The sequence below is a fragment of the Pantherophis guttatus genome, chromosome 4 (assembly GCF_059756535.1).
Source record: "Pantherophis guttatus breed Tessera chromosome 4, ASM5975653v1, whole genome shotgun sequence".
Lineage (NCBI taxonomy): Eukaryota > Metazoa > Chordata > Lepidosauria > Squamata > Colubridae > Pantherophis > Pantherophis guttatus.
This window is the reverse complement of record NC_142066.1, coordinates 131,732,636-131,745,455: the sequence shown is the minus strand read 5'-3', so window position 1 is coordinate 131,745,455 and position 12,820 is coordinate 131,732,636. Positions and strand designations below refer to the sequence as shown.

Here is a 12,820-nt window from a genome sequence, read left to right as displayed (position 1 = left end):
AATTTCCATCCATCATGGCTGGATGAGTTCCCATCCCAGCATAACTGGAGAACTTCATGTTCAGTAAGGCAGTCTTACATTGTTTTTAAGATATCCAGCAAAAGTTTGGTTTGTCAAATATCAATAATTTAGACATCAATTTAGCAGAGAAGTTCCACAACCTAGGCCTTCTCCAGTTTTTGGACTTCAATTCCACAATTCTCAACAAGACTATGATTGATGAATATTGTGGATTTTTACTGGATATACAAAAGAAGCTGGATGAAGTTTAAAATTAAAGGAAATGTAAGTGATAAACCAAGAGAATGATCTGGTGGTTTTTTTAAAATAGGTAATCTTCGTTTAATGACTATTCATTCAGCAACTGTTCCAAGTTATGGAGATGCTAAACAAATGGTACTTATGGCCAGTCCTTAAAGTTATAGGTCCCAGTAGGTGACCAAAATTTGGATGCTTGGCAATCAGCATACAATGACAACCGAAGTTATCAACTTTCCCCAGCTGTCTATTTATTCGCTCACCCCATACACACAGAGATCTCTACCCTGTACCATGCACAGCGATACTCCTCAGCTGGGACTGAAGTATAGGCCTGGGGCTTTCAGCAGTCTCAGCCAGCTATCCCTGTACCCAAGATCTCTGCTTTTACCTCAACATTGCTGCCAAGGAGTGCCATCTCAAGCCCTGCATATAGCCAGCCACTATAGCACCACAGCACAAAGACTCACCAGCACATTGTCCTGATCACACCCAACTGATCTCTTCCATCTTTTTCCTGCTGCTGCTGAGGCATATCTGACCTGGACCTATGTGAAATAGCTACTGGCTATATCAGGCCTTCTTCTGAAGGCCATCTGCACCCTTCTCCAAATAGCATGTGCTGCTTTTGGAATGGCTTTTGAGGTTGTTTTCCAAATAATATAGCTTTAAACATTTAAAGATCCCTGAAATAATGTAAATAGATAAGAGAGACAAAAAGGCCAAACTAATTATTGAATTTATTTTACCTAGATTTAATTTTGATTGTTTTGTCTTTCCACTTATGTAGCAGAACTCTCAATGCCTCCCATGTTTATAGATATAGGAATGATTGAAGTTCCATGTTTAGCAACATCAAAACATTTCTTCAATCAAATTAGAATGCAAGGAGTATAAAGCAAGGAGTATAAAAATGGGGACAACTTAGAAAAACACAAATACACAAAAACAGCAGCAGTACGGTGTTTTGATTATTACCTGAAATAATTGAGGCAATGCTTTTACCGTTGTATAGAACCATATTCCCACTTTACATGGAAGTAGATCCCGCCACTGTGGTTTTTCCACCAGTCTACAGAAAACACAGTTAAAAAAAAAAAATTACTAGTGGTGCTTTTGCAGCCAACTAGGAATAATAAAGGTTCAAAGTAAGTAACAGCCTATCATGGGAATATGTAGGTAGTTTCATTCAATGCGTAACTACAAAGACAGATATTTCTTAAGATTGGTTTTGCCAATTAGGCTTGTTTGTATCTTTCCAAATAAAGTCTTCCGCCTTTTCTGATGGTTGCAGAAAGAGAGGGAGGGATATTAAGCATCACCAAACCAGTTTCAAGCATTGACAACCAGTTATGAAGACTGTACTACAAGCAAGCCAATACATAAAAATTAATGTCATTTGCCATTCACTGAAGCATTACTTAGTGATGTCATAAGAATGGAGGATGGGAAGAATGGTTTCTGCTCTTTTACCCTGCATTGATTCAGTTCATGTTCCTGCTGTGTGAATTATTTAAGCCTTTTATTTCTTTCTATAATTCAACAAAAGAAAAGATGGTATCTTCTGGAGCATTCTGAATGTCACTATTTCCTCCCCCATGGTTTGTTAGCTTCAAAAGTGAAGATGGAAATAAAACATTTTACTAATCTTTTACTTTTAAAGCCAAACTCTGTCAGACAAACTCAGACTAAAGTAATGAGAGGATCATAGCAAAAGATCATGTATTATGTAACACCACTGAACATAGCCTTCCCTTAATTCTTCGCCTGAAATTAAAAGAAAAAGTAAATTAATGGTTTCTTTATTAAAGTTCTATATAGACTTCAGTGTTTCCTGAAAATTATTCCAAAATGTGTATTCATTTCTTTATACTTTCAAAATTCATTTCTATCAATTAACATCTATAACTTCAGCACTTTTAAAAAAATAAAATATAACTCTTCAAAGATTCCTTTCAAAAAAACCAAAAACATTTCCAAATCTTATTTTCAGTGCCTGTTATGTCAAAAACTATTGTGTTCCTCTTCTATGGAAGGAGCATTTTTACAGAAGTATTTCCTAAATTCCCACCTTTCACTCTTCTCTACACCAAGTTTCACTTCATCACTATTCTTTCCTCCAGACCTTTTCTTCTTTTCCTTTTTTTTTCTACTAAGCAGCTCATCCTAAGCAAGAAAAGAAGAAAAGAAAGAAAGAAGGGTTCCACAATTGTTAGGAAAACTCTACAGATAAAAGTAAAAATAAAACAGGACAGGGGCTGCTAATTATTTTAAAGAAATCATTAACAATGTTGTTTCTATGATAGTCACTCTTTAAAACACTGCTTCCCAAACTTTTTTCTTCATTATGCAAAACCACTTTACAGAAAGTCCTTTTTACCCAAAGTAGATAAAACTCTTTAAGTAAATTTAAATGCTCCTGTTGCAATTGGATAATATGTTCATGTATCATTACCCAAAGAAAAATCACTTTTATCCAACTTTGTGTAATTTACCCAAGTTTGGGTAGGACTTTCTTAAACACATATGATCTCCAACAGTCAGGTATGTTATTCACATTAATCAAACTGTCCCTTTTTTATAATTTTAACTTATCCTTCTCATTCAAAATTGTAATAATGTGGTTCTGAAAATATTTTAAAAATATAGGTGGCTTAACTCCTGAACACTGCTGAAAATGCAAAACCAAATTCAAACATAAATAAGAATGTTCTTTTTTTTCTGGTAATCAGGAAGGAATCAGCATTTAAAACATTTATTTACTTCTGTCATTTTCCATTTGAACCATGGACTATTTATCATCTTTGAAAGACACTTCAATTTGTGGGTGTAGAGGAGACCCTCCATTAAGAGTGAGCATATTTTTTCTTTTAAAAAAAGGGATGGGAGAAAGGAGAAAAAAAGAAAGGAAAGGAAAAAAGGAAAAACTTAAATTAAATATCAAGGAAGGGAATTTAGCTTGATTGTTTTTTCAACTCTGCTTCCTCTGAGATCTTCCGATCTTGATATTAGAATGAAAACTAAATATTTATGTACTTCAAAACGATCTTAACCATTTAAAAAACTTCTAGAGGAAGGAGAGAGAAAATACTTTTTTCTTTTTTCTTTTCTTTTCTTTTCTTTTCTTTTCTCTTCTCTTTTCTTTTTCTTTCCTTTCCTTTTCTTTTTACGGCTATTATTGTCAGCATGCAATCTGAAAGGCTAATTCAGACAAGAGCCTGTATATCTGCATGTATAAAAGGCAGAGCATGATCAAGATTCCCGAGCTGTGCCAAGACATTTTGCTGCTTGAAGCAATAAACAAGATGGTGAGAGAGACAGCCTGAAGCTGACTGGACAGAGAGCAGAATCTAATTTTCAGCATTGTCCTATCATCAATGTCCTCCACTACACTAATGGAGTATTGCATTTATAGCCCTCTCGGCTGTCTCTTCCAATCCTCACTATTCCATCCCCCATTTCCTGGTTGAAGCTACCTGTTTCTCTCTTTGCCTCCTAACAGATTAACTATTAACAGTGTTAATAATGAGACATTAATGCTTAATTCAGAAACACTGAACAATTCTTGATGATTTTAGAGCAAGCTTCTTACCAGTTGTTTTTCCAGGTAGATAGACCAAACCACGGCATAATGTCCTACTGTGAGGATAATGAACAGAAGTAATGCCAACTCTTCATTGCTCATTTTCCTCACTCGCCTGTAATAAAATACAGGCTGTCGCCAATCTGGTAGCCCATTGATCAGAATATCATCATACCTAGGGCAGTAAAAACAAACAAACAAGCACTCATAATGCATTTAAAATTAACCTATTTCCTTCTTTTTTAATGAGACAGATATGGCTATTTTGTTTCACTCATCAGATGTTTTGTTTTTAACAGCAAACTCCTACAATTATATAGCTTGTCGACATTTAATCTGGGTTCCTAGGATAAAATTTCGAACCAGACTGCTATGGAAATGTTTACCACCGATTACTTTAAAAATGGTGACTCTACTGTTCTTACAGCTCCCCCAATTGATTCACTGGAGAAGTGTTTTTTCTCAACAATAAGCCACATGTGTTCAGCCTACCTGCCAATCAAGGGTCATGTTCTGAGAATAAAAGAATTACAAAAGGATGATTGTAAGTGGAAAGGCAAAGACCATCAAAATCATTTATTGCCTATAATTCCTTATTTATAGCCATATGTAGAAGTAGCCTTAATTCTCCAAAACATATTTAGTTTTTTAAAACTTTGATGTGGAAACTAATTTAGGAATGACTAATTTAATTGTAAACATTTAAAAAAAAGAACTATCATTTTAAAAATATAAAAAAGAATAACTTTAGCCTAGTAAGAATTTTCATTTTAAAGGTTGAATTTGCATTACTTCACATTAAAAAATAATATGGATATTTTTTTAATATTTACTCTTACTAGTGTTTTAAATGGATGATTTAAACACCCGCCAGACAATATTAATTTCTTAAATGCATAAAAATAATTTTCTCTGAAAAAAAACAGACAAGTCTATTATTGAAAACAGTTCAAATGGAGACATATTATATGCTCAAATTAATCCTAAATAGAGTACAGCTCATTGAATATTCTAATCACACTATTTCCAGTATTAAATCTGCACTAAAGGACTAATTTGGTGCAACACATTGACCAAAATATTTTAATTAAAAATATTCTGAGTTAGTCGCAGGCCTAATTACAGGAATAGCAATAGGGCCTATATTGTCATGCAGGTCAGTAGGACTCAGTAGTAGGTTTTTCTCAAGTAAATTGACCGATCCAGGAATAATGGTGCAGCTGCTAAACTGCCAGTCTTGACATGTAAATCAATTTAAATGCAACAACTGCAGTAGCTACTTTGACAGTTATTAAATTGATACCTTGGAGATATCTTAACAGAGAAAGTCAAACTTTTAAAATATCTTTTTATTTTAAAAAAATCAAATCAAATTTTCATTGAATACCCAGCTCATACTGTTCATTAAGCAAAATGCATTTTATTTCTATAGTTAAATGTTAACAGAACACATATAATAAAACTATCTTATGTTAGTTGGTATCTATAAGATTTAAAAAACAGAATAAAATATAGCTTTATAAATTCACTTGAAGTCTTTAGCCAATACCATTCCTAAAAGGCTTAAACTACAATACTAAACACACCAGCAATTTCCATAGCATTCAATGGATTTGATTTCAAGTAAACCTGCATAAGTTTTCACCAAAAAATCTTTTTCTTCCAAAAATAAAGAGAATCTCATTACTTTTTGAGATTCAAACTATCTTAAAATGTTAAATGGGTTTTTAAAAACAGTTAAATATTTTTTAGATTATATCAAGTCTAAAATTGAAACACATTTAACAAAAAATAGTATAATTTGCATATCAATTAGAAATTTCAGATTAAAGTTACAGAAATTAAACCAAAATAGAAGTTTATTCCAATACATCTAACAAATATAGTTCACTAATAGCAAAAAATCAATAAGATTATTTTTCAAAAACTGCACAATTCACAACTCGTGTATTTTTAAAATTTGTATGCCATTCTTCAAGCCAAGTTTTTCAAAAACAGATTTCAAATTAAAATTACAAATAAAAAACAATAATCATAGTAGTTATACCTCTTAAAATACTTTTAATATATTTCCAGATTTGATGCAAGAAAATCTCACATGCTAAAATACACTAAACACTAAGTATTTACCAAGCTCTATCTGCTATTTTGAACAAAAGTCTCCAAGGATTTAGTTCCAGAATCAATGCTCTATTGATTTTACTATCAATGAACATTATGGCTCACATGACAGGCCATTTTAAGGGAAGATAGCTTCTATTATATTCCACTTTTTAGAATATATACTGTCAAAAAATAAATCACTGAGTTCTGTGGCAATTCAGGACTATATTTAAAAATTAAGCTGTCTGCTTAATTTTTAGGAGTACATATAAACAATGATCCTTAGTTAGTCAGAATGCTTTGATAATTTTAATCTTGTTTTTCACATTTAGGAAATTAGATAATTAGGAAGTATACAGACAATTCATTATAGCCCTTGTTTGCAGAAATCAATCTATCACATAGAATGAATCTTCAAAGACATGCAGGAGAATGAAGCACATAAGCAGATTGTCAAGCAGTTTTTCTGTTCTCTCCATTTGCCCATTCTCCTAATTTCCTCATTTCAAATTATGAATTACATAAAGAGAAAATAATTCACTATATTCATAACTAATAAAGGTCAGAATAAGATTCCCCCAAATTCCCCCTAAAGTATTTCTTCAAACTAGAGATTTATTTTGCAAAAGATGCAGTTACTAAACAAAAAAATTGGTTCCTCTTATTTAGGTGGCTCAAGGCTACTATAGTGTAATTGGCTATCACATATGAAAACCCAGAGCTATAGTCCCTACTTTTTAATTAAAATTGTGACAAGATTAGAACTGAAAATTATCACCAAATTTAACTGACTCTTCAAAATTATTTTGTATTGCTTTGTCTTCCATTTGTTTTGGGGAGAGTGGAGGGAGAGGGAGAGGGAGAGAGAGAGTGGAGGAGGGAGAGAGAGGAGAGAGAGAGAGAGGGAGGGAGGGAGGGTGTGTGAAAGAGAATGAATGAATGTAAATGAGTTTCAGAACACTTCTATATTTTCCATATGGTAGTTGCAAAAACCTATTCATTACAAAAAAGTGCTAGGATATACAAGACTGGTGTTGGAACAATTATTTTGGTGCTCCACCAATTATTTTGGCCACAATAATTTTAAAAAGCTATTGATGAATTGAAAGGAACACTCTGAAAAAGTTATCAAAAAGATGTTGTTCTAAAGACCTTTTTATTTCACCAGGCGGGCCTGGCCTAACTTTCTCCCTCTTTTTTAAATAATTTTAATATTTTAATATGTTTAATATTTTTTAATCCTCAAAGTTTAAATCTGTTTTAAATTGACTGGGGTTTTAATCTGTCTGGGCCAAACTATTTAATTCGATTTTATTTCTGCTTTTTTAAATTTTGTATGTATGTATGTATTTTATTGTTGGCTGTTCACCGCCCTGAGTCCTTCAGGAGTAGGGCGGTATACAAATCAAATAAAAGTAAAAGTAAAGTAAAAGTAATAATTAAAGTTTTTATATAAATAACAAGTTTGGATTATACTTTTTAAAATTTGTCTAATGAAAGGGAAATAATTTGTTGGATATCAACTTAATTTCATCTACATATTAAAGCTAGACACCAAATTTACATTCTAACTTGGCAACTAAAGTAACTATCTTGAAAGTAACTCCTATCAATCCATATATAATAGAGATCATGGAAATTTTAAATATTATTTTACCTGCTGTTCACTCATCTACTATGTGCAGTAGGATATTAAACCTTTGGGCATTGTGCAACAATTTCCAAACTACTATTTATCTTCCTCCAACTTCAGAATGCAGATCGTTTGACATGTAAACAATTCAAAGGGGAATTCAAAAGTTCAGCCTTTGTACAGCTTCTCTTTCACATGCTCTGGAACCAAAGGTTCAAATTTCTTGTGAATTGGGAATAGGGTTCTGAACAAACAGATTTAGAACCAGAAATTCAAGCTTTCTTAAAAATTCTGGTACATATTTTAGATATGCTGGCTTTATTTACAACAATGATATTCAATAGGTAAGCAATATTTAAAATGATTGTTACAGCACATAAGATAAATGGAACATCGGCACCCTGAGCAAAATATTTATTTCATGGCAAAAAAAGGCTGAAAATTGAAATAGCTGAAAATTTTGATCCAAATAATATGTTCAAACTTTAATATTATTACGACCAACAAATCTGAAGGAAATTAATTAAACAGATGCATTGTGCAACTGGGAAAAATATACTTTTAAGAAGGAAAAAGCATTTAAATAGCACTAGTTGTCTCTTGATTAGCTGTTATTTAAGGAAGATAAATATCCTCCATATTGTAATCAACACCAGCAGTTTTTCAACTGAATCAGTGAACCAGTAGTCAAAAATTCCTGCAGGCAAATACCTGGGGAAAGATTTCTCATAGAAGAATGGATGTTTTGTTTGTTGCTTTTAAGAGGAAACACCTGCTGCTACTGCATATTCCTAGCATCATGGAAGAGATCATCATAAGAGATTCTGAGGCATTTAAAGCATCATAAAATTTAATTTTTGTTTAATTGTAAATCATTCTTAAACATGGGCAGAGATTGGACTCCTGTAATGCCACACATTTCTAACATAATTTTAGTAAAATTATGAAAATTATAAAAAGCCTCCTGGCCCCCCGTGGCCAGGGGGGGCTTTTTATCAGGTTTGCCTGATTCGCCAGTTGCAGCCCTTTCTGGACCGGGACGCCTTGCGCACGGTCACTCATGCCCTTGTCGCCTCCCGGCTGGACTATTGTAATGCTCTCTAAATGGGGCTCCCCTTGAAGAGCACTCGGAGGCTCCAATTGGTCCAGAATGCGGTCGCACAGGTGGTTATGAGGGCAACCCATTGTGCCCACGTGACACCCTTCCTGCGCGAGCTGCACTGGCTCCCAGTGGTCTCCCAGGGGCGATTCAAGGTGTTGGTTACCACTTTTAAAGCGCTCCATGGCATAGACTCGGGTACCTTCGAGACCGACTTCTGCCACCAGTAGCCTCCCACCGGCCAGTTCGCTCCCACAGAGAGGGTCTCCTCAGGGTGCCATCGGCCAAGTTATGTTGGCTGGCAACACCCAGGGGGAGGGCCTTCTCTGTGGGAGCCCCAGCCCTGTGGAATGAACTGCCCCCAGAAATGTGTAAGATCTCCGACCTCAGAGTATTTCGCTGTGCCCTTAAGACCCTGGTGTTCCGTCAGGCCGGGCTATCAATGTAACGATTTTAAATTGGATGTTTTAAATTTTGGGGGGTTTTAATATTGAGCCGAAATTATTTAATAATTTTAAATTATTTTAATTGTTGTTTGTTAATTGTTGAGTCCTTTGGGAGAAGGGCGATTTAGAAATAAAATTATTATATTATATTATATTATATTATATTATATTATATTATATTATATTATATTATATTATATTATATTATATTATATTATATTATATTATATTATATTATATTATATTATATTATATTACATTACATTACATTACATTATATTATATTAATTATATTATATTATATTATATGTACAATGTGTAAATATTTACATGAAACTTCTAAATAATAATATCCATAGCCAGCAACTACAAAAGGCAATTCCTTGACATTCCATCTGTATTAAAGAAAGAAGGCTGAAAATTTTAGAATCTAAATCTTTAGTATCAGTGCATATAAAATAAGCACTACAAAAAAATAGCAAAAATGATGCACACATATGTATATGTGGCAAGAAGTTGCATTTAAAGTAGCTCGTACCTTTGCAACCATTTGACACAAGACATTGACCCCCCATTGTTTAACTTCCTAAACTTCCTTGATCTATGACTCCAAGCTGAAAGAGTGCAGTAGGAGGCAGGGTAAAAACCATACACAAAATCACCAAAACTCCTCTGAACACTGTTCCTTGGCTCTTTCAACACAGAGGATTATCTGAAAGTAGATAATCTCTACTATGAGACCTGGAGTCATGCCAAGGCGTCTACAAAGCCAAGAACCCCTAGAGAACATTCAGCACCCCTGCTCAGAATATTGAAAACCTAGAGATATTTCAAATAGATCTCCTATCCTGTAGTAAGCCTTTTCTTCCTTCCCCCAAAATATCTGGGTCACCAATAGTTAAATTGAGTATCTTAACAAACCGTGTAAGTCCTGATTCTTATTCTACAAGAATTGAGAAAAGCAAACCAAGCATAAGTGATTGCCTGATTATGTTCTTTTCTCATGGAGAGTAAAAATATTTACTGTGTTTTGCCCATTAAAGAAATTACTGAATAACATAAAAACAATTGAAAGCTAAGTATACTCATTGTTCTTAAGTCTATGCATTTTGATAAAATAGGTGTGGCAGAGAAGAAACCCTGAAGATGGCAGGGGGACTTGTTCTGAGGACCAAATTAACGATCAGAAAAGTAACAGTTAAACAAGAATCTGTTAGTAATTGAAAAACACAAATATATTTTGTGAGCAACTATAGAAACCTCTGTTCCCTAAGAGAAAAGCCATTCATACTTATTGAGAATTTAGCAACAGTTAGAAATGTATGTAACAATCATAACGCAAATCATAATCCTTGCAAGAAGCGCTGAAATTCTAGCTCATGTTAGTGGCTATACAGGTTGAAAATATTGTTTTGAGATATATTCAAGATAAACTCACCTACGCCTTCTCTCTTCATCCTTTAAAACCTCATATATGGCCACCAACTAGAATAAAAGGTACTTTTATGTTCAAAAACTCTGCACTGAAAAACCAGAGAGTTTTGCTGTAAAATTGTAAAAATGCTGGACTATCTTTCTTAAAAAGCAAACAAAGAATAATACAAATAATTTCTTGAAAATATTTAAAACTCTCAAACATTTCTACCAATATTCCATCTTTGGCAGTTCTAAATATTTTTTCTCCACAATTAAAGTAATATTAGTTTAATTGTTATTTAGCCTAAAATAAAAATATTAAACATTTTAAAACATTTTATTGGTTCACTAATATAAAATCTACCAACAGATTCCATGTGAAGTAGTGAGGAAAAAATATTTCAACATAACTAGAGCTCAATTTTAATGTACAAGTAAACCAAATCTTGTACAAATATTTGCTTTCCATTTCCTAAAGTATAGCTTGTGACCTTGTCCTAACAAAAAAAAAAAAAAAATCCCTTAATGTCTAACTCCCAAATTTAAGAATTGTCATCTAAGAAGGTTCTATTTTATACAATGTTCCTTTCATCTTTTTGTTTTGTTTCATCTGAACCCTGTTTTAAATATTTAGGAAAAAAGTAAAGCTTAAATGCTTCCAAAATCCTGAATTCGTTTCTAAATATAATACCATAGACATAATGAGGTACATTTTTCATATTTTTAATGATCACTTAAAATTTAATAGTACTTATCACTTACTTGTCTAAACTGTGTTTCAGCATTTTCATCTTTATTCTTGTCTGGATGTAATATCAGTGAAAGCTTGCGATAAGCTTTCCTAATATCTGCTGATGGAGCATCCTACAAAACACAAAGCAAACTTTGTAAGAAATGAATTTCCAGAACCTTGTTAAGATCGGAGAAGGCAGCCAACCAAGCGCAGGGACCTGAGGCAATGTAATTTGAGCAATCATTCTTTATAGCCAGGATATGCAGCCAGTTAGGCCCAAAAGACTGAACAATCGGTCAATCTAATTTTGTTCTCCTCTTAACTTGTTTCAATATCATGTGCTCATTACAAGAAGACAGTATTGTCAGGATACTTTCAAACACTTGTTTTCTTAAAATGTGCAAATAAATCTTCAGTGGCAATTAAGAGATCAAGTGGATAAATTAAAATTAATATATCTGCCTATCTTGAAAAATATGATCTTTTATTCAGGAGTTTTCTTATTTCTATAAATTGCACTACTGACTAAAACTGGTTTTATTACTAAATTTATATCCCTTTAATTTCTTTCAGACAACCACTGACACTGCATGCTGCATAAAAGGACTTGTAAGAAGTGCCAGCTTCATTTTCAAAAGAAACAGAAATACAAACAAAAGCAATTCCTCAAATTTCAGTTCAATTGCAATTTATTTTATTCTTTAATCTTGAAAAGGCCAATTAACTACATTTTGGGGAAAATCTCAATACTTCTTTTCTAAAAAATGCACAAAATGATGTATCTGACTCCTAGTGCTTTTCTTAAGAGACATTGTTCCTGTGCCTTCCACAACTGAACAAAATACCATTTGATGTACTATTGAGGGAAAAGATTATTTAATAGTCATTGTGTCAAAAATATTCAAAGATATAGTATTTTGCTTCTCATCCAAGAAACTTCATCAGTGAATCATGAACTGATGAAGCTTCTTGGATGAGTGGTGAAATGTCTTCTTCCTCAAGAAAAAAAACATAATCCAATTGCCTTTTGAAAAAGCACCTTTGAGACAAGCCCAAAAGATACTTGGGACAGGATTAATTTTTTGTCAAAAAAAATCAAGAATTAAGGATTTGATTTTAGAAATGTTTTATTTAAGTTTCTGTCAATATGCTCAATGCATTCTCAATGTATATATGCTGAACACTTTCTAAAATACAATATATATGTGCAAACTTACTATAATCAGTCAAAGCAGAAAGATCCTCTAAAACTGTAAACCAAAATTAAGGCAATTAAAGCAGCACTGTAATTAGTCTGTCAAACCTTCCAATACAAAGCAATGTTTACCTTACATTTATAGCATAGTATAAAATATTTGAGGCCAGAAGGAAATAATAAGTTGGGGTTTATTCTGTGTGAGGGAATGTCTGACTATATAGCATACATACATTGAGAAGCTACATCCAATAATCATATATATGCCATGAAAACAAATCCTTGAAAAAGGTATATGATTTATACAACTGCAGATTTCATTCATCCAGCTCCTAATCTGAAGTGTTTTTCATA

The 12,820-nt window shown here is 33.0% G+C and overlaps 1 protein-coding gene across 2 annotated transcripts in view; it reads right to left on the bottom strand.

Moving 5' to 3' along the window:
* DNAJC1 (DnaJ heat shock protein family (Hsp40) member C1) overlaps nt 1-12,820 on the bottom strand; it is a 113,736-nt gene that overhangs the window by 82,328 nt on the left and 18,588 nt on the right. Inside the window, exons 2-6 of one of the 2 annotated variants that reach the window (XM_034402170.3) lie at nt 11,301-11,402; nt 10,561-10,607; nt 3,851-4,016; nt 2,330-2,424; nt 1,237-1,330 (exon numbers count right to left, since the gene is read on the bottom strand). In XM_034402170.3, the coding sequence (XP_034258061.2) occupies nt 1,237-1,330; nt 2,330-2,424; nt 3,851-4,016; nt 10,561-10,607; nt 11,301-11,402 (504 nt within the window). The remainder of the gene's footprint in view (nt 1-1,236; nt 1,331-2,329; nt 2,425-3,850; nt 4,017-10,560; nt 10,608-11,300; nt 11,403-12,820) is intronic. The other variant, XM_034402171.2, reaches the window with a different exon arrangement.